This window comes from Perissodus microlepis, chromosome 17, assembly GCF_051167445.1.
Source record: "Perissodus microlepis isolate ML-2025 ecotype Zambia chromosome 17, ASM5116744v1, whole genome shotgun sequence".
NCBI lineage: Eukaryota > Metazoa > Chordata > Actinopteri > Cichliformes > Cichlidae > Perissodus > Perissodus microlepis.
This window is the reverse complement of record NC_140477.1, coordinates 19,804,258-19,826,202: the sequence shown is the minus strand read 5'-3', so window position 1 is coordinate 19,826,202 and position 21,945 is coordinate 19,804,258. Positions and strand designations below refer to the sequence as shown.

General features: G+C 40.3%; 2 protein-coding genes across 3 annotated transcripts; one reads left to right on the top strand and one right to left on the bottom strand.

Annotated features, from left to right (window-relative positions):
• Nucleotides 1-256: 256 nt before the first annotated feature.
• Nucleotides 257-7,020, bottom strand: LOC146369516 (pyrin-like). 2 transcript variants are annotated; one of them, XM_084909733.1, is made up of 3 exons: nt 6,936-7,020; nt 3,286-3,568; nt 257-3,157 (listed from the first exon to the last, which is right to left on the bottom strand). In XM_084909733.1, the coding sequence occupies exons 1-3, from the start codon at nt 6,939-6,941 to the stop codon at nt 2,088-2,090; spliced, it is 1,359 nt and encodes a 452-aa protein (XP_084765859.1). In that variant the 5' UTR covers nt 6,942-7,020; the 3' UTR covers nt 257-2,087. The 2 variants fall into 2 exon arrangements, with proteins under 2 accessions (XP_084765859.1, XP_084765861.1); XM_084909735.1 differs by lacking the exon at nt 6,936-7,020 and adding an exon at nt 4,175-6,134.
• Nucleotides 7,021-8,422: 1,402 nt separating this feature from the next.
• LOC146369515 (tetraspanin-8-like) lies at nt 8,423-20,663 on the top strand. The gene is made up of 9 exons (XM_084909738.1): nt 8,423-8,537; nt 9,601-9,708; nt 16,410-16,472; nt 17,007-17,126; nt 17,469-17,543; nt 17,620-17,715; nt 19,380-19,517; nt 19,677-19,760; nt 20,161-20,663. The coding sequence occupies exons 2-9, from the start codon at nt 9,652-9,654 to the stop codon at nt 20,233-20,235; spliced, it is 708 nt and encodes a 235-aa protein (XP_084765864.1). The 5' UTR covers nt 8,423-8,537; nt 9,601-9,651; the 3' UTR covers nt 20,236-20,663.
• Nucleotides 20,664-21,945: the final 1,282 nt, after the last annotated feature.

Here is a 21,945-nt window from a genome sequence, read left to right as displayed (position 1 = left end):
AAGAAAAAAATGTTTGAAAACAAATCATTTACACCAGGTGTGTCAAAAATAAGGCCAGGAGGCCAGATTAAACTTTTACTGGTCACAGCTTTTCCTACTGATAAAGACCTCACCCACTGTCATGTGTACTCCAAATGAAATGACAGAACACTGTTGTTGTTGATTTTTTTTTTTAGCATTTATCAGAGAAAAATCTGTATTTAAAAAATTAAAAATCAGAATTTTAACAAAACCTTCACTTTTGAAATTACAGGAGAGTCTGGACAATCAGCTACCAGATCTTCTGTAAATTTACACATTTATTTATTCCATCTTAAATCAGCAAACTTTTTAAATTTTTATGTTTGACCATCTCTGATTTGAACAAAAAAATGTTATCATCCAAAGTTTTACCATATATAATGACCACAGAGAAACTTTAGAAACCTTTTTGTCATCCATCAACCCACTTTCATCTGATTTCAGAATGATTTTGTTAAATATGTGTCTTTTTTAGACCACGGTCGTTCAGATTTTAGGATTTTTTTCTGTTGCTCCTGTCGAGCAGAAGATGGAATGACCCAACAGCGATATTTCTTTATCATGCAGAAAAACTGAGGTGTACAGTTAAACTGCACTTCTTTGCCTTATATTAAGATGTGTTGGTGTAACTGTGTAGTTACACTGACAGAAAGGTCAGTTTCACTGGTCTGATTCACTTAACATCAAAGTGGCCTATGACATAAAAGGAGTCTGACATCCCTGCTCAAACACAGAAAGAAAAATCAAAGTAAGCACTAAGTGAGTGGTGGCATTGCACAGTGCACTAGGAAAAATGTCTCTATGAAACACCATCAGAATAAGCATGAGGAACAAGAAGGTGACACTGAAGAAAAATGTTATGGATGAAATGGACAGTCATGATATTTCCTGTAATAATGTATTTAAACTAGTGTAGTGCCATTTTAAAGGTTTCTATATTCTTTGATGCTATCAGTGGGAAAATTGAAACCATGTCTGCTCCATTTTGCAAAAAGAGAGGATTAGAAAGCATGAGATCGCTGATGGTGAAAGACGCACCTTGGTGAGACCACAGAGTCTAAATGTAGAAAAACCACACCTGCATTTAAATGAGTTTATCTCCTGCTAGCTGCATGCAAAGTTAGAACGGTTACTGTCGCAGTTTGGTTCCCCACACTCGACATGCAAGTAAAACATGATCTGCTGGAGGGAGGAGATGTTTGAAAAATGACTGTCTGTGTGTTAAATAAGACCCTGAAGGCTGAAAACCAGTCTCTCTCTGACACCTCTGTCTCTCTCTGATTGTTCGGGAAGGTTTGCTTCTCTAGAGTTTAGACCAAACTCTGAACTTTTAGAGTAAAATATGACACCGAACCTCATGTGCAGTGGTCACCGGCATGGTCTTAAATAAGCTCAGGCCAAAGTTACCTGTTCAACCATGTAACTGAATGCCGAGAATAAATCAGTCAGGGAACACCGTACTGAGCGTAAAACTGTGGCCCGTCTGTGACACCTTCCACAAGATCACAACTAACAACACACAAATTCTGAAGCTCCTGCATCAGGGTGTCAAACTCTTTTTGGCTCATGAGCAACACAAAGACTTCAGAATTGTGTAAAAACTTATTTCCCACATCCGTTATTCACTTAGACTTTTATCATTACAAAGAAACTAGATGTTCCTTTCTTAAGCACCTTATTTCAGTGTGATGTGGCAAACTGCAGACTCTAAGTTTGAAGGCTGTAAAACTGATGATAAAATAAACAATTCAAACAGCCCCATATGACACCATCTGTTTAACGACTGGAGACCCAATCCTGATGCTGCCGCGTGACATGGGGTCGGTGAAGGGTTGATTACATTTTTGTGCTATTCAGCGGGCCATACTGGACTATATTAACCCCTGAACACTCCCATCAGGTTAACAGAGAACCACTCAAATGTTGGCTGACGGTTTGGTGTGATAAGTCTGTCACATTCATCTGGACCTTTTGTTTTCAGATGTCCACTTAGGGGTGATAAATAAATAAAGGTGGAGAAGCTGACAACTCTATGACGAGTCTCACGCAGTTGAAAGGATGATTGATCAGATCTGACAGTTGTCATTGACAGGACAGATGATGAGTGGAGTGGAGTTTTGGCCACCATGAAGAGTCCCGGGGCTGAAGAAAGGACGGAGTTTCTCTTTGAAGGAGCAGTCAGTGTAGCAATGAATGAGTTGTGCGGACTCAGCATTATAAAAAGAGACCGAACGATTCTCATAATCCACAAGCACTCCCACTTTCCTTGGCTGAGAGTCCACACTGAGATGGACACGTGAGGCTTTGTACTCTCCTGCCCTTAAACATATTATCCAGAAGCCGTTCTTGGGGGTCACATACATTGATCCCTTCCTATTTATTGACTCTTTAACGACACCTAAATCCCAGGAGGTTTTCTCCTTAACCTGAACTTCATAGTAAAAGCTTTCTGAAGAGAAGCTCTGCTTTCCCACAACATTAATAACACGGTCAAATCTTTCTGGGTTGTTTGGGAGAGTTTGTGTTATGTCACCACAGCGAACTTGCTTCCCGTCCTCAGACAGGATGAGGTTGGGATGTGCTGTGTCTGGATCCAGTGACACATCCACTGCAAACTGCCGAAGCCTGTTCAGCTCAGTCACAGCGAGAAACATCTCCATGTCTTTGCTGAGTTTTTCCTTCAGCTGAGTCACAGTGCTTATCACAGTTTCTTTGTAAGATGGCTGGGGGAACCTGGCTTCTGTCAGCATCTCATTTGTGAACGAGAAGCTTGGCAGGAAGTCACGTTTGGTAAGCTGCTCCACCTCTGCGCTCCTCTTGGTCAGCTCAGAGATTTCCTGCTCTAGCTGCTGGATTAATCCTCCAGCCTGTTTCTGTGTCATTTTCTGCTTTTCATCGATCTCTCCGATGATTTTATCCAGACTGCTCTGGACAGAGGCCACCAGAGCTTCAAACGCCCTCCTGCTGTCTGAGGTCTGTCGCTCTGCAGACTTCCTGCTGAGCTCTGCTGTGCGTCTGACTTCATAGATCTTCATCTGCTTCTCCTTGATCCTCAGATCAATTCGGGCTTTCATCTCCCTCAGTTTGGCCCTCCTTGTCTCATCATCACGTGGGAGCGCTGCAGAGATCTTGTGGTCTAAAACAAGCCAAAGCAGGAAAAGCTGTAAACAACTTTTTTATTGAGGATTTTTCTCGAGCTGTATTGAATGCAATCATTCATGCAACTAATGTGAACCTTTATTTTTCAGCTCTTCATATTTTTACCTTCATTTGACTTGTTTGACAAATCCTGAACCAGATCATTTCTGTTTATCTTCCTTAAGATCTTCATGGTTTTTTGCACAGCTCCTGAGCAGTGGTATTTTTGCACCATCAGATCGATCGTATCCAACCTGTCCGCTCCTTCCAGTCGGGCCTCTGCGATGGCTGGAAAACAGTTTTCCATATCCCCCTCCTTCAGGAACCACTTAAAGTTCTTGAACTCTTCAGCTGTCAGACGCTCAAGAGTGCGCCAAAGAGCTTCTTTAGTAGACGTCATTGTGGCTTCCTGATAAACCAAAAAGCAGAAATAGATGGGATGTTTGTGTTATTCTTGTATGAATATGAGCATTACACTTCTGTGATAAAAGCTTCTTCTTGTGAATTTGTCTGCTCACATACTTTAAATAAATATTAGAGCAATATTAAAGTGCAGTTAAGACCTACAATGATTCAGTTTGCTTTGATTATGTCCTAAGTTTAGATTTTGCAGCGTTGATAGCCTTCTGGATTCTTAACAAACGCAGCAGTGACACCAGATCACCGGATGCAAACTCAGTGTTTTTAGTCCTTTTCTCGTTTTAGGTGTCAGTCTCTGTGCTGCTGCGTGTGTTTTTGTTCACTCCACACGAGTGAACATTTACAGCCATGCATGGACTAATTTGATTAAAATTTCCACTAAATGTAGGAAAAATTGCTGTATAAATCAGGTAAATGAGCAAAGGTTTAGGCGTTTTCTTCTAAAGAAAAGAAGACAATCATCTGTGTCGGGCTCTGTGAGACGAGTCCTGACATGCTGAGTCTCAGAGAATCCAGATTATGTTACAGTTCCTTACATTTTTCTTTACTGCTCCACTGAAATGAATCATTACATTAAATATTTAAGTCTTCTTACCACTTCCAACGTGCCCAGAGAAAGTCACCACAGCTTGCTTTCCTTCCCTGCTTCTTACACGTCACATTCACAGCCTGAAAAATGTCAGTATGACATCACTCCGGACTGTCCTATGAGCTGCGCTTCATTTAAACGGTAACTCAGGTTGTTACACTCCACGTGTAAGACATGTACGGGCAGACCAGACTGCACTATAAGAGTGCAGGAACAGGAAGGACAGCATGTGAGCACATGGGGAACACCTAAATCCAGCAGATACTTTCTACAAATAAGAAAACACTCAGTGAGAAGACAAAGAATGAAACATTTAGTATTTCATTAAAGAATAAAGCTTAAAATGACCCTCAGTTCTTTTGACAACTCCAGCCAAACTTTGAAGAATAGTTAGACGGACCTTCAGCAAAAGGGAGAAGGTCAGGGTGGATGGAGGGTTCAGAAGACCATTGCTGAATAAATGATGGGAAAAACAAAACTGGCAGAGAAAAACCAGCAACGACTCAGAGACTCAAGAAGGCAAAGAAGTGGAGAGCTGATCCAGAGCGGTTCAAGGATTTTTCAAACATCCCAGTTTTATTTTAAATGCTCACATTATTTTCTTTACACACAGAAACACGTCTCACATGTCCCGTGAATCTCTCCAGTTCCTTCAGATTCAATGGCCTTCTGGTACGGACCTTGGTCTTCAGTTCACCTCACACATTTTCAGTGGGAGTGAGGGCTTTGTGGAGGTCAGCCAGTAACGTTCACAGTATTCCCACCAGCGTGGTTCAATGTGGGGACGCTCTACTTCGGGTTGTACTTCTCTCGCTTTTCTCTTTAAAAACAACATAAGCTGCGTCTCTGTGACCAAAGAGCTCCAGTTTGAGCTCATCTGAGTAACGTACTCACTTCTAGCATGAATAATCTGTCTCCAGGTTGTCCTTAGCACACTTTAGTCTCTTCTGCAAAAGTGGAGTTTTTCTTGGTCTGCGACCTCACAGTTAATTCCTGTGCAGAGTCTGAGTGATTGATTTCATTAGCTAACTCCTTCACGAGTGTCTGGGCAGTTGTTCTGAAGTCTTTAGATGTCTCTCACTTGTTTTCTTTCCAGGGTCTTTAAATTTTTTTTTGCATCCTACATCTGCCAGGATTGTTCTGTACTGTGTGGCTCTCTTTGAATGACACTTCTCACTCACTTAGATATCAATCTCCTCCTGTATGAGCATCTATTCTTTTAATTCAAGTCTAAACTGACGTATTTTGTTTTAGCACTGATGCCTTCTTAGTAACAGCTCAAACCCTCGTGTAATTTTTTATTTTAAAAGAATCCTCAGCAGGGGCGGATCTAGAGAAATTTTCTTAGGGTGGCAAAATCAAAGCCTTTTTTTTCCAAACACATATGCAGGTGTTTACATATGGTTAAAATGATTCAAATGCAGTAAGTATACACGTTTTTCCTAAAAATATAGTCTAACTCAATTATTTTCTGTAGCCCACATAATTAAACACTTTAGTTACATAAAAAATGTGAGTTTTAATTGTATGTACTGTATAGCCTGTATAATAAATAAATATGTAGCCCAATAAGTATAAAATCCAGAAAGCTACACAACATGGGGCGGTTCATTTACAAACACAAGTTCAACTTCAGTTTCACACAGTTTTTTGTTAGAAAAAAAATCAAATTGTTACATACTTAAATTACACAAAATGTCAGAAATCTGCACTGTCACGAACAAAAATTTAAACTTAATTTTTCATGATTTGTTGGATTAACCCACTGAGGTCCAAAATATAACTGGCCATTTTTGACTCGACTTGATTTTAGGTTTGTATTTCACCCTCAAATTGTTTCATTTTATTTTTTCCCCTTGCCTTGTTTGGTTTCATTCTTTGCAGCTCAACCTCATGACTTATCACACCAAATTTAGTTGTTTTTTCATTGAAATACTTAGTATTACTGATCTGAAATCACACAGAAAATTTAAAATCCTGGTAGTATTTTTCTACTGTAAAAAAAAACAAAAAACAGACATGTTGAGTCAGTTATTATTTTTATAACTTGAAATGCAAATATAAATTGTACATTTTGAAAACTTATGCACACATTTTGTAAAAAATATACAACTATTTATCTAAAAATGCAGTCAATACACCTGCCGTGTTTTTTTTTTTAATATCGTACAACCATTTAAAAATATTACTAAAACTAAAATGAGAGAACGATCAGGTGTTGCAATAAGATGCCCCACAAATTATGTGTGGCAGTAAAAAGTTGTAAATTGTTCGTTCACCAAAAGACAAGCGGGATAAACCTGCAGGCCTAACAACAGGAGGTGTATCACTTGGTGAGAGTGTTTACATTGCAAATGTGCTTTTGTGACATTCGTTAGTCCCCTCACTGACACACAAAAACAAAAAAACGACTACACGACAGACTAACTATACTAACTCCACGCTAAGCGTCACAAATCTCCCACATCTAAAAACTCTCACTCGCTCGCTCTGTCTCTCTCCTTTACTGTCACTCCCAAAACTCTCCCCTCTAACCGTATTTAGAAAAAAAGCATGGCTTGTATATATTTAACATAACTCCATAACTTTAATTACTGGCCTGTAATTAAAATTTAAAAACCGGTGTATACTTTGAAGTCCGAATTTTCACTATGAGCTGAAAAACCGAGTCGACGTGGCTGCAGCTTGTTGCTGCGTCAGCTTAAATCAGTCATGTGATTTGGAGGTGCAGCGTGTCCGTGGACCACAGAGGGTTAATAACACTCACCTTCATTCCATTTCCAGAGTGTAACAACCAACCACCTGTGCGAACTCTGAAATCCCCATGGTGTTGTTCAGAATGTGCTCTGGCACAATCATAAGCATGGCTTACTACTGAAAAAAAGAAAAAAAAAAGCGGTCTGCCGATGGGCTGAACCATTTGGTAATGGTGGAGGGGGGTTACACTATGCATTTATATTCACTGTTAACTGTAACTACGCTCAAAGTGTTAATGCTATCTTACTTTAATAAACAACACTGTTATATGCAAAACTAGGGTGGCACTTGGGGTGGTAAGAGATCATTTTGGGGTGGCACTTACCCCATGCCACCCTTCTAGATCAGCCCCTGATACTCAGAACCTTCAGAAACAATGACCAGACACATGCAACGGCTGTTAGCAGTCAAACACCTGCCTGACTGCTGTTTCACAGGTGTGAGGGTATCTGTGAGCTCACAGACAGTGAAGGGGAAGCTGCAGTTACACAGGTGTGCGCTCACGCTGCTGTATTTTCATACAGCTGCCGATAGATGGCGACTTAAAAGCACATTTTACTGACAGAACTTCTCAACAACTATGTTTAGTTTTTATTTAATTCATTCATACTCTATAAGATTAAAATAGGCTAATGATTCACTACACATTGAATGCCCTGTCTAAAGGAATCAGCTGGTTTGATAAAGACTTTAAATATGTTTCGACTGTTGGTGTTTTCATTCTAACACCAACTGTATATACAAATATATGCAAAATATATGTTTGCATATATTGAGGAAATTCTTTATTGTGTTTTTTTTTCAGTATGTATAGTTATAGTAGTTTATATTATAGTAATATAAAGTGAAAGTGATTGTAGTTAGTTAATTTTTACACTGTCTGCTGGAAATTAATACCAGTCTGAGAGGCCATTAGTTTATTGTTTTCTTCTATTTTCCACTGCTTCCTTTAGGGGTCACTACCACGGATCATCTGCCTCCATCTCACCCTGTTGCTAGAATCTTACCCTCTGCATGAACCTCTTCTGGGGTCTTCCTCTTTTCCTCCTGCCGGACAGCTTCATCCTCATCATCCTTTGCCAAGTATATCCACTATCCCTCTTCAACACATGTTCAAACCATGTCAGCCTCACCTCTCTAACTGCTGAAACAGTGACCATGAGGCGGTTTTATCCCAAGTCTCCATTTTTTTTTGTTTTCATTCTACTTTTAACTTAACCTGATGTTTGGTAAACGCCCAAACAGGTGCTGAAAATTAAAGGTGAGCTGGGAATGATTTGGACTTTTTAAATTACACTAAAAGGTTAAAATAGTTGTGATGATAATATGTGTAATAATCTACTGACACATAAGGTGGCTGATTCTGAGATGAGTGAGAAAATAAGTTGTACCTCTGTGTGTGGGTGTTAGGTCAAAACCAGAGGGAAAAACTCACTAGGGTAGAACAGAAAACCCAACAGTGACTGGAGAAATCCTGGAGGGGTAATCGGGTACAAGGTGGCAGGTGCACTGATTGGGAAACTGGGAACAGGTGAGGAGTGAAAGCCTGGGGAATAGAGTGGACCTGGGAGAGGCCTGAGTGAGTGAATGAATGACAGAACGGAAACAGAAGGTAATGTGAATGATTAATCTGCCATCTGCTGGTTTACACCGAGATATAATTTGCAGCTCGCTGCTTTGTTCTCATTTATTGTCGGATGTGTGATAGAGGAACCAGGAGGAACACTATGCACACATTCGGGCACACAAACACATGAAACAAGAACCTGAAATAATTTTCTTTTCAGTGTGGTGGCCTGGTGTCTTCAACTATGTATAAAAGAACCGGGGTCTAAATTGAGGTTTGGTGATCTGATTTTACCCTGAAACCAGGCTCCGCTGATGGGGAAATGACTTTATGAGGGTTCAGGAGTTTATGTTTGAGTGAAAATGTACCAAGCAGCCTCTAAGCTTGGTAAAATGTGGAAACCCCAGAGAAGCTAGGTTCTCTTTCCTTACCCACCCACCTAAAAAGGAAAAAAAAAAAAGAAGTCCTGCAGCTGGAATCAGAAACACCCACCGTATTATCCCTGCAACTGAAAGCCACCTAATCAGGATTTTCTGGCTTTTGTTACAGGTTATTTAAAACTAAAGAACCTTCTCATGCTTAAACTAATCCCATTAATCTTGCTGGAATTTTGGCTTAGTGGCTTCTTCTTGGGTAAAGTCAGATTTATATTGCTGGTTTTGCTGATGTCGGGCAGAAGATCATTCAGATCATCTGATGCTGCTTTACAAGTATAAAACTGATCCAGATGGATGTGAATGTTTGAACACATCCATCCAACAGCAGTTGACTTATCAGACACTGAAGTGAAACACTTTGCTTATCCTCCTTTATCCTAGTTGTTGAAGTATCATTCAGGTTCTCGTCTCAGCCGAGCAGTGAGTTTAAACATGAGCTCTTTCCATATGTTGATCTTAATTTTATCTGATTATAGTAAACTGGTGGGGGAAAAAACGAGGGAATCCCGCAGGGAAAATGAAAATATTAAAAAAAAAAAAAGAGGAAAAGAGAGAGGAGATGTGGAAGCATGAGGAGGAGGGTGCAGTGAGGGACGCACCCTGAATGGGTGGAAACAGTAAAGCAGGCTCGTGTGTTTACTGATCTGACAGACTGTGTGTTCACTGTGCAGGAAGCTCGAGTCCTCTGAAGCAGGCGGTCGACGTGAATCGAGGGAAAAACCATGGCTGTTAACAAGTGTGTCAAATACCTTCTCTTCTTCTTCAACCTTCTTTTTTGGGTGAGTATTTAAGACAACTTGAGTTCTTACAGTTTATTCACAGGTGATGGATTGGGCAGGTGTTTACCGGTGGCGTCTGAGTTTTTGAGGCTGTTCAACAGATTTCAACTGAGTCTGATTTAAAAGTTTGCAAACCTGCCGGTTTTATTTGATTTGTGTTTGAAGCACTCAGTTTATTTGATTTGGGCCTCGTCCCTAAATCAGTTTGACAACTGGCACAGTAGGTGTGGCATGCTGGTTTAGGAAGCTGTGATGCAACTTTCAATACTAAAGTTATTATTTATCTATTTATTTATTTCCAATATATTTCTACTTTTTCTAACTTGATTAAGATTTTTCTTAAATTTGGTCTCTTTAACCCCCAGTCTTTCCCTTTTCTGCATTCTTTGTGTGTCCTGACCTCCCTCTGCCTTTCCGTCAATTGAGTAAAACGGGTTGTATCAGATTTTTCTGGCTTCACAAACAGGCATTTGTTCGGTTTCTGGGCATGGCTGTCCCCTCCGCCCCTGAGTTGAGCAATTCAGCATGATGGCGCTCCCTGGATTTTTTTGTTTTTGTTTTTTTGTTTGTTTTTAAACATCGCTGTGTGTAGGTCTTTGGAGGTTCTCTGAAATCTTTCTAAAAAGCACTGTTTGCATATTTTCCAAGCAATGTTTGCTCCATCCCACAGATTCTGTGCTGCTAGGAGCCCAACATGTAGCTTGACTGAGTAATTTTTGTTGTTGCTCAACACCAACCTGGTGGTGGCAGGAAACATACATTATCTCTGTTTTTGTAGGCGGAACAATGGAAGGCCTTTATCAGCTTTGGAGCTGAAGTATTTGACTAGCCGCTCCCACTAAAAACTTTAAAGACTTTAAGAGCACGTATTTGTGCAAGGCAAGAGTTTGTTTTCCCCGTCAGAGCCAGAACTACAAACGCTGGTGTGCTAGAAACGTAAAACTTAGTCTTAGTCTGACTTCACATGTAATTGTGAAGTTTTTCCCCAACAAGCTAATTGTGCTGTTAGCCAATGAGAACAGCACAAATAACCGTAATTTTTCAACCATGACGTGATCAAGATTTACAAAACAGACTTTTTTTCTTCAGCATCACCATGCAGATAAACCCAGCAGTAAACTGTTCACTGAAGTCTGGTCAAAAACTCAGGTTTCCTATAAACGTTTTCGGGGCTCGAAGTCTTTTTGAAACCACAGCTGTCGCCACCTGGTGGCCTTCAGAGAGAATCCAGATCTGAGAAACTTCTTCAGTGACTTCAATGGCTAAGCCATGTTTTTATTTTTTAAACTGGTCTTTGTTTGATGATGAAAGCCAAGGCTGTTGACAATTTCATTTTATCGTCAGTTTGAAGATCACGCAGATTAAACTGGTGTGATATAAATGACTGCAAGTCTTATTGTCTTCTGAGTCACTTCAGGTGTGTTAGCAGACCGTAGTTTCAGTGAAATCTGTGGGTTTTTAGATTATGGTGTAAGATGATGAACACTGCTCATAAAGCTGGCTTCATATGCTGTACATGATCTGCACTTGTATCCGTCTGGCCAGCCCGTTCTCACTCCCGGGGCATAGCATACCGACGTTTTGTCACGTCCCGCGGTGTTCCTGAGGAACGCAAAGGTTACCTTCCGCGTTCTTATGGTACGCGTCGGGTTGTGGGTGAAATCCAGTGGAAGGACAGTCCCGTGGTAATACACGTTCCAGCCCTATTCTTTACCTTAACCAGCACAGAAATGACATAAAATAGTGTTTTCCAAAGCGATTTTAAGAAAATGAACGAACATGTGTAGATTGAGTCCAAGCGGTTCTCGTGTTTTCTCATTTTTACAATCTCTCGTCATTTAGAAACGTGTTGGGTATCCGAAAGCGTAAAATGTTGACGATTTGTCACCCAGCGTAAAATATTACGCGTAAGGAGTAAGAACGTGTTGGTCTGGCTGAGTGGCCCAGTTATGAAGTCATTTCTGTCGTTACAGCCTGACGAGTCGGATACGTCATTGTCTTTGGAGCACAGCCAGTCAGAACGTGTGTGTGTTCGTGTATGTGTGTGTGTTCGTTCGCAGGTTTAAACGTTATTCGGTCATAAACTCATGCATGTAGCCTCTGGCATTTTGTAATCCTCATCAAGCAGTGCGTCCTGTTTGAAAGGTTTCCTCCTGCAGCCTGCTGTGGTTATTTTCAGGTCTTCTCTCAGATTCCCAGAACTGAAGTCAAATCGATTCCAACTTAATTACAGCCACTCAGCGGACGTGATGTGTTTACCTAATGATGGTGGCGAGGGTGGAGCAGGCCTCTTATTTTCTGTGGAGCTCGTTTAATGCTGGTTTTCATATTGTGCTCTGCTGAGAAACAACAAAGAAAGATCCTCTCTCACCACCTATCTGCTCAAACACGACTCTGCCTTGTCCTTCAAGGAACTTTTAAGGTCTGTCTGTAAAGCACTCAGCCACAGAAACCACTGCGGACCAGCCCTCAGGAAGCATTACTGCAGCACTCAGCACCGACCAGAGGCACAGAGCCGAGTGGCATTAGTGTTGAGCTTTATCAATGTTTTATGTATTTTTCATAACTCAAACAAAGAGGACGCTTGTATACATTATTATTAAAGCAGCTGTCAGTAAACCTGCTGCTAGAACTGAACATTTCAAAGGAAATCTAATAAGCCAGCCGTGGATAATGGTGAAGTGAGGCACAGATATGGTACCACAAAATGGGTGACCACTCTCCTTTGGGGTTTTTTTCCCCCCATCTTATAGATTGAATAAGGTAAAAAATGATTAGATGATGATGAGATTCAGAACATCCTGAATGACCACAGAGATGAACTAAAGGAAGATCCAAATGCAAAACGGCCACACAGCTGCCTCTCCCCTGGGTTCTGTGTCTGTGAGGCCTGTTTTGTGTCCTTCCTCTATTATCCTTGCCACAAATCCAGCTAATTCTCTGCGAGCACTTTCTGAATCTAATTTAATTGAGTTCAGAGACCCCATTTCTACAAATCAGTCCAAGTGTCACCTTTTGTTGGGATGTTTGAACAAGTAAAAAAGAGGAACTGGACTGTGTCATTTTAACATGTTGCTTCCTTTTTATGTGAAGAGCTTCATTATTTCCTGAATAATTTGGAAAAAAAAAAAAAAAAAACCTTAAATAACTGGAAGTTTGGGTGGGTTACCGTCGGATATGACTTGACAGTCCACTTGAAGCAGTGTCTCGGAGACCTCACTGAGGGAGGCGTTTACAGTTTCGGTGGTCACATGGCATTGCAAAGCTCTGTGGTTACTAGTAGCCACACTGCTGCGTGCGTGTGTGTGTGTGTGTGTGTGTGTGTGTGTGTGTGTGTGTGTGTGTGTGTGTGTGTGTGTGTGTGTTGTGAAATGACGATGAGTCTCCAACTGTGAATCTGTGCTAAGGAATTAACCACCCTCATTCCTTGCTTTTGGGAACATGCCCGATCATGACGTACTCACTGGTTTTACTCCTGATTTAACCATCTAAATTCTTTTAGTCCGAGTCGATTAAATACCAAACGATTACTGTAGACTAAATCTAAAGTGTAGAAGTCTGTCATGTTTTTACTGATGAATTGCTCCACACGGGTTTAGTCTTCTTGTCTTTGACATTGAGAAATGTGTTCACACGTCTCTCTTCTCTTCCTCCCACGCGTTGACATTTTGTCATGCTTTTATGAGAAACAACTTCTGATTGACGGACTTCCAAATTCCTCTGGATCTTGTTTGTCTAGAATATGTACTCGTTTTTCTTCACTGACAAAAATGTCAGTACATAGATCCAGCACGTATCAATTTGATATAATACTGACGTTTGTATCAGTTTTTTCTATAATATTCCAGCACTAATACTCTGAGGCCAAGATTAACCTGTGTGCATGCGCCCTGTCACTGGGATCTCTAATCTTAATCTTTGTTGGGTTTTTCTCGTTGTGGTGGAGTAATGGTAAATAATTAACAGGCAACGTTACCCTTGAAAGGCACTTAAAGGTTAAGTTGTGCATGTCGTGAAATTACTCATAAAAAGGACAAAACTGTGTGACGACAACAACACGTGAACAGACTTCAGTGGTTTCCCATTATATTAACAGAGCTGAGAGGGCCCCACGTGTCTGCCTCTGTGGGTTGTGGATAAAAAGGTTCTAAATCAGAATCGGAATACTTTATTAATCCCTGAGGAAATCGTGTGGTAAATGTGAGAAAGAATAAGTTGGGATGAATTCCTGACGTAGTTTATAGTTCATAAAGGCTTCGGCCTTTATTTCCGCTGCTCCCTGGGGCGGGTTCGTCTCTGATAGCATGTTGCTCTGCAAGTCTCTCTGCGTGTATGTGCTGTGATGATCCCCTGCAACCGTCGCCAACGCCTCCCAAAGAAAACAATGACTTTGTTTGGGTGTGGGGTTTTTTTTTTTTTTGTTTTGTTTTGTTTTTTTGGTTCCACTGATAAAGCAGGTGAAACACTCCTGTGCTGCACGCCCACTCACCTGACAAAGGACGGTTCCCAGTTCTCGGAACTGATTTGCACACACTCTCCTGGAAGTTGTGAGACCCAGAACCAAATGTCTGACTCTGCAGGTGGGACACGTCTGTGTTTTTGGCCTCTATTCGTCCTTTATTACATGAGGGCAGATGTCTCAACAGCAAACGTAGAGTCTAAAAACTGAGTTTTGTTTTGTTTCACCTCGGGCAGTATCGCCATCAGCAGAGTTTTGTTTGTTGTTAAACCAGACTGAACGTCACTTTGCTGTCATCTGCCCAAAAGATGTCTACGACTTGTTTGTGTGTGACATCGAGGACGATTTAAAGCATGGAAAATGACACAGAGCAGGTTTTTTTTGTTTTGTTTTTTTGCACCCAAAGATTTGAGGAGCTCCGACTTGTTTTAATTCTGCATATGTTATGAGTCTGTCATTTTTGTTAATCTCATAATGATCTGTACAGCTTTCCTCTGCGCACTTGGTCAAGACTTCTCCCGTCACAGATTTTCAAACAAAATGATTTTAAAAAGGGAAAGCAGCAGCCTAAATCTGACAAAACTGTAAACCTTCTCAAGCTTTCACTGCTTCTAATCACCAGTTTTACTTTTTAAGTGAATTAACTCACTTTGTGTGTCAATATGCAGGGGTTACAGCTAAAATGCTTTATGAGCAGGAATATGACAATATTTTAAATGCTCAAACACTTTTCAGTATAGAAAATGTTTGTGCAGGAAAGGTTTCCCCATAAAGAACTTGAAGTGCGCGTCCTTCCTGCTATTATGACCTTTTAATGACTTTGTTATTAGAAATGAGCACGTCCCTACCGACTTCATCTGAAAGTCCATCTTTTGTCTTTTAAATCTAATTGTAGCCACAAGGAGAAAACAACCTCAATGTGTTTTTCAGTGTACAAAATGTACTACAGGAAACAGGCGATCTAGGAAGTCAATACTATGCTGCTGCTTAACATTCCTGTGATTGACTAGGATCATTTATGACCCCTGCTGTGTATCTGTGACCTTTTTAATCACGGAAATCTACTTTTCCCGCAGCTGGGCATGTTTTCGAGGAACTGACCCAGAACACGTGTACAGGGAAAGAGCTGACTGTAACTTTCAATCACTAATTGTGACCTTTTAAAGTTAACCAGGGTTTTACTTTTAGAGATATTTGAGCAATGTTTGTTCCAGCCGCCTAAATCCTACACACAGTCCACACAGATCAGTACCAGGGAGATAACACTACCAGCTGTTATCTCAGGTGCAGTTTGAGGTGTTGCATCCTGAAAAAAGAAAAAACTAACTGTCTGTCTGACTGTCCGTCTGTCTGTCCGTCCGTAACATGTGGTTGGCGGCGAACGTTATCAAACTAACCAGACAGATATGGCTTAATTTGGTTCACAGCTGTGACAATCTCTGCTTACTTATGCACATGTGATCAGGACCTCACAAAAAAAAAACTCTGGAAACATGAGAAGTGTCAGATTTATTTGGGGGGGCAGCTCAAAGTAAGCTGGATGTGACAAAGGATCTTATGATAACTGGTAGATGTTTTGGCAACCCTAGTCACCAAACTACCAAACTAGGTGACTAGTTTGGTAACCTGTAAGTGTTCTCTTATGATTTTTATCAAATGTATTTTAAATGTATTAATCTTATTCTAATCAGTATGATTGATGTAAATAAAGGACAATGTTGTAATTTTTACTTTAACATGATGATGGCAGTGCTGTGTCATGTCTAAATGTGATGCTGCTGCATAGCTTTGACTCTCATTACTGGAGGACATTGATAATGGCAGAATCAGAAAATCAAAATTAAAACATTAAAAGGAAGATAAAAAAATCTCCGTCATTTGCACCAAAATAAGCAATTTCAGCAACACGACACAAACAATCTTGTACTTACAAGAAAGTCACCTTTGAGTAGACGTGTACATTTTATTCCTGCTGGTAATTGTCTGCCCCATGTTAAATATTATCATGTATATACCTGGAAATATTGCCATGCATTACAAATTCTGAAAACTTTTCTTTCCCCTGACTTAGATGTTAAAGGAAAGCTTTAGAGCTTTTTCCTCCAGGGAGGATTGTAGTGCTTGTTAAATGTCACGATGTCTATTTTGTTATTGCGCTGCTGCAGAGTTTCACCACCAGATGTCGCCAGATTCTGTGTAAAATTGGCTCATTCAGTTAATCTCAGTCTTCTTCTCCCTCCAGCTGAGCGGTTGCCTCATCCTGGCCGTCTCCATCTACCTGAGAGTCAGCAAGGGTGGAAACCAGGTGAGTTAGTGATAGACTTTAAAGAGACTGCAGTATTGCATAGATGAGCACAGAAGTGCATGTTCTAAGGCTTTGGGCAGGCGATGGTGTAGTATAGTGGTGTGACAGTGGGTCTCTTCAATGGATTCCAGATGATGTGTGGACCTCTCATACAAGAATAAGTCTTTACTGTGTTTATATCATCTGTGGTAACACTCAAAAGGTGACTTTGTTTCATTCTTCAGGGAGAATATGTGGTAAATAAAACTTACTGTGATTCCAGCTTTGCCTTCAGAGCTTTATGTATCGCATCAGAGCTACTCTCATGCTCAGCAACCAGGACCAGTCATCTGAAACTTGCACTCACTTCACATTGCCTTTATCCTTGTGTGTTTTTTCCATCTGTCACTAAGACATTCATCACATTTTCTCTGATCACACGTAAACTATTCCATAAAGACAAACCTCAACATCCTCTCTAACACATATAGGTGCTTTTAAAACTTTAGATCAACCTTTGACTTTGCCTTTGACTTCCACCTCATCTGTCCACAGATCACCGATCAGTACTTCCCTGCAGTCAACCTGATGATCGCCATCGGCACGATCATCATGGTTCTCGGCTTCCTGGGCTGCTGTGGAGCCTACAGAGAGAGCCGCTGCATGTTGCTGCTGGTGAGCATCACATTTTGATTATTTTGGGAATGTTTTTGGAGGGAGGCGAAGCAAAACACATTACTTAGTTAATGAAACCTACACTGAGGGATTGTACCGACACACATACCTGATGTTCAGTAACTGAAACTTTTGCCAACTGCTGGTGGGTTTCTATCTATGTTTGAGCTAAATTGTAAGATTAAAAAACTGAAATATATTGGTTTGTTACTATGACACAAATGTTTTTGTCGATTAAAAAGATGTGTGAACTTTAGGTGGACAGAAAACACATTTTGCTTAACTTTTCACCTCAGCAAGTCTTACAAAAATTGTTGATCTATATCATGTGTGTTCCCTCAGTTCTTCATCTTCCTTCTCATCATCTTCATCCTCCTGGTGGCAGCAGGCATCGCAGGAGCTGTGAGCCAGAATAAGGTAAAATAGCGACTATGTGACTACTTAATTTTATTTTTGATGAGGCTCAAACGTCATGTTGCGTTTCTGTTTGCAGATGGAAGACTGGGTGAACAAGCAGTTGAAAGCTATGTTGCCACTTGCAAACCAACCTGACACGGTGAAAAGTGACCTGAAGAATCTGCAGAAAGATGTAACTAACACACACACACACACACAGAGTTTTTCTTCAGTAATACAGAAAGACTTTCCTAGAAGCAGTCAATCAGATACACGAGTTAACCTAAATCTTGAAACACACTTGTGGTATTTGAATGTGCTGGTATTATACAGGGTATCTCATTGTATTTACATTTCCTGAAGCCCAACATGTAACCCAAAAACGAATAACCAGTTGCCTGCTGCTCACACATGACCAGGGGGCATAAACTAAAATGCTGGGACATCAAATTTAAGATAAACTGCGCCTGAATACAGATCTACACGTTATGAGATTGACTGTGCTTACTGCACACATCCACCAGAGGGCGACTGTGCGTTCAACTGCCTGCAAGTCTGTCAGTGGTATGATGCAATGTAAATACATGGTGACAAATGTCAGTTTCCCAACCCTGAGGCATCTCTATGAGGTCTTGAACATCCCACGGAGCACTGTTCAAGCGATCATTCAGAAATGGAAGGAGTATGGCACAACTGTAAACCTACCAAGACAAGGCCGTCCACCTAAACTCACAGGCCGAACAAGGAGAACGCTGATCAGAAATGCAGCCAAGAGGCCCATGGTGACTCTGGACGAGCTGCAGAGATCTACAGCTCAGGTGGGGGAATCTGTCAATAGGACAACTATTAGTCGTGCACTGCACAAAGTTGGCCTTTATGGAAGAGTGGCAAGAAGAAAGCCATTGTTAACAGAAAACCATAAGAAGTCCCGTTTGCAGTTTGCCACAAGCCATGTGGGGGACACAGCAAACATGTGGAAGAAGGTGCTCTGGTCAGATGAGACCAATATGGAACTTTTTGGCCAAAATGCAAAACGCTATGTGTGGCGGAAAACTAACACTGCACATCACTCTGAACACACCATCCCCACTGTCAAATATGGTGGTGGCAGCATCATGCTCTGGGGGTGCTTCTCTTCAACAGGGACAGGGAAGCTGGTCAGAGTTGATGGGAAGATGGATGGAGCCAAATACAGGGCAATCTTGGAAGAAAACCTCTTGGAGTCTGCAAAAGACTTGAGACTGGGGCGGAGGTTCACCTCCCAGCAGGACAACGGCCCTAAACATAAAGCCAGGGCAACAATGGAACGGTTTAAAACAAAACATATCCATGTGTTAGAATGGCCCAGTCAAAGTCCAGATCTAAATCCAATCGAGAATCTGTGGCAAGATCTGAAAACTGCTGTTCACAAACGCTGTCCATCTAATCTGACTGAGCTGGAGCTGTTTTGCAAAGAAGAATGGGCAAAGATTTCAGTCTCTAGATGTGCAAAGCTGGTAGAGACATACCCTAAAAGACTGGCAGCTGTAATTGCAGCAAAAGGTGGTTCTAGTATTGACTCAGGGGGCTGAATAATTACGCACACCCCACTTTTCAGTTATTTATTTGTAAAAAATGTTTGGAATCATGTATGATTTTTGTTCCACTTCTCACTTGTACACCACTTTGTGTTGATCTTTCACGTGGAATTCCAATAAAATTGATTGTTGTTTGTGGCTGTAATGTGACAAAATGTGGAAAAGTTCAAGGGGGCCGAATACTTTTGGAAAGCCACTGTATTGTGACAGGCTGAACAGCAATAAGGGGTTTACTAGAACTATTACACTAGTTCCAATCCTATTTGTATTTTCTTCCCAGCTCAAGTGTTGTGGTCTTGTGAACGGAAAGACAGACTGGTCCCCAGATCCATTCCCAGAATCCTGTCGCTGCAACGTCACCAAGAGTCCCACCCCTGTCCCCGGTGCTGAGTGTAGCTCAGAAGGTTACTACAGCACGGTAAGGCTGTGACTGCTGAACACTGGATTGAGCATCCCAGCAGGAATCTGATTTCACGTTATATCTGAACAAGAAAGCCACACTCTTACTTTACTCTCATCGCTGAGACACAGTTAAATGAACCATAATAACCCACGCTGCTCTGCTCTCACCCTGCAGCCCTGCTCAACCCAAATTGTCAACCTGATGAAGGAGAATATGGTGATAGTGCTGGGAATTGCCTTCGGCATCGCTGTCCTGCTGGTGAGCTGACACATACAGTCACCACATCACTTCAGGGGACATTTGAGTTCACTAGATAAAGTCATACTCTAATTTTTAAGGTTTTTTTTTTCTCTTGATAGAAAAATTGTAGAACATGCAAAAAGCAGATTAATTAATTAATTAATTGGCATTAAGTCAATTTTATTTATATAGCGGCAAATCACAAAAACAGTTGCCTGGGGGTGCCTGATTCCTCTTGTAGAACCAGGTTTAGGGAGCGGCAGCTGTCTGCTGCGACCAGCTGGGGGTGAGGGGAAGGGGATGGGGCAAAAGACCCGCCATGTGGAAGAGACCCAAAGATTAACAATTACCATTTTTATATTTTCTTTTGTCTTATTTTATTAAAGTTTTAATAATGAGTCATTTGTTGTTCCTGCAGATTTTCGGCTTGGCTTTCTCCATGGCTCTCTACTGTCAGATCAGCAAGAAGGACGGACCTACCACCAACGCCTGAGGCACCATCATCTCTGCCCAAATGTAACCGCAATATATCCTCTGTGCTAATCTAACTCATCCTGTGCTTTCACTGTGAAGAAGCACACTGAGATTAAAGCCTCTTATACACTAGTATGGAGTCCCAATGGTTACCAAAAAATACACTCTATATAATCTGTATTTTGTGTAAAAGGCATTATGTTACCTGAAATGATAAAATAGTTTGTGTCTGAGAAGCGGGCAGCTTTAAAAATTACCCAGTAAATGCAAAGTAAATAACTGTAATATAATTAAATTGTGTTGATTTAGAATTTCCCAAACCTTTAACTGTTATGAGTATGTTGGTTATGATTTGATTGTGTATTTGACAATGTACGGAAGCCAATTTAAGCCAAAAATATTCAGTCAATAGCCAAGTTGGTGCACAAAATAAAAATTAGTTTCTCATGTTCTCTTAAAAGTGACTTTTTGCTTGCTTGTCACGTTTCCCCTTTTTTTTTTTTTTTTTTTAACTTTTGAAAATGTCAATCTGGTTTATTTTTTTTAAAAGTCTGGATTTTTTCATTTTAGTTTTTGTTTGTTGTTTTTTATAATCATATTTCTGGTTGTAACTGGCTTCCATATTATTTATATTCTTTTGTGTGTGTGTGTGTGTGTGTGTGTGTGTGTGTGTGTGTGTTGTTTTTGTTTTGGAAAATTATTGCAAAGACAATCCTCAGGAAGTTGAAATTGTTCTAACATACCTCTCAGTAAATCTCGCACTCAATCATGGTTATTATTAATATAAAAGTTGTTTCTTCTTTCTCCTGTTTAAAAAAAACTTTCACTGTGTAATAAGGCATGGTGGGATTTAGGTTTGGGGTTTTTTTTTTTGCGTGGGGGGTGTCTTGTTTGTTTTTATATAAAATGTCAAGCTTCTCAAGTGTTCCAACATTTGCTTGTTTTGCTTCATTTATTTTTTAGTCCATTTTAGGAAAGACGTTTAAAAAAACAAAAACAAAACAAAAAACAAAAATAAATTCAGCCAACTAAATAAAACTTTCACGTATCCCATAATTATTAAGAAACACTGAATCCCGAGAATTTACAAGTTTGTTTTGTTTTGTTTTCCCATGGAAGCATGAACGTCAAACAAAAAAAAATGTGATTGAAACTTCTAATTTTTTTTTTTTTTTTTTTTTCTAACCAAAGATTAATGTCCTCAGGCCTGAGGATGCTCAGTGTTTGCCTGGATGAATCTGCTTTGTTCCTGATGCTGTTTAAAGTGGTTTTAATCACTATATCACCTGTCAAACACAATTTAAAATAAATAAATAACAATTTAAACAAATCAAGAAGGGAAATTCAGATTGAAGATAAATGTTCTTCTCATGGGCCATATACACTCTAACCAAAGGTAAGTTTTTTTGTTTGTTTTTTTAATTTTTTTCTCTTTGTCATGCGTTTGAGTTTTATGGTAGTACCAGCTGATTTGCTTTAATTGTATTCAAGAAATGCAGAACATTTTACTGTGACAGGAAGTGGCCTGTTTCCGCACACTGCTCACATTTCCTTCCTTCACTTCCTTCTCATTATAATTGCAAGGAACAGAAACCTTCCTAATGTGTTTTTACTTTTACTCACTCTAATCAACTATCAGATGGGGAGATCAAAGTGAGTTAATGATGGACTTGATTTGAGAAGGAAAATTCTAATATATTAAACCATTTTTATTAATATCATTATGGAG

Bases quoted from the DNA above. Each gene is read 5' to 3' on its own strand.
- LOC146369516 (XM_084909733.1), bottom strand. The intron at 3,158-3,285 runs GTAAAAATATGA...GGCTTGTTTTAG, and splicing joins GTCAAACAAGTCAAATGAAG to ACCACAAGATCTCTGCAGCG.
- LOC146369515 (XM_084909738.1), top strand. From the start codon at position 9,652: ATGGCTGTTAACAAGTGTGTCAAATACCTTCTCTTCTTCTTCAACCTT. The intron at 17,127-17,468 runs GTGAGCATCACA...GTGTTCCCTCAG, and splicing joins GCCGCTGCATGTTGCTGCTG to TTCTTCATCTTCCTTCTCAT. The intron at 19,761-20,160 runs GTGAGCTGACAC...TTGTTCCTGCAG, and splicing joins TCGGCATCGCTGTCCTGCTG to ATTTTCGGCTTGGCTTTCTC.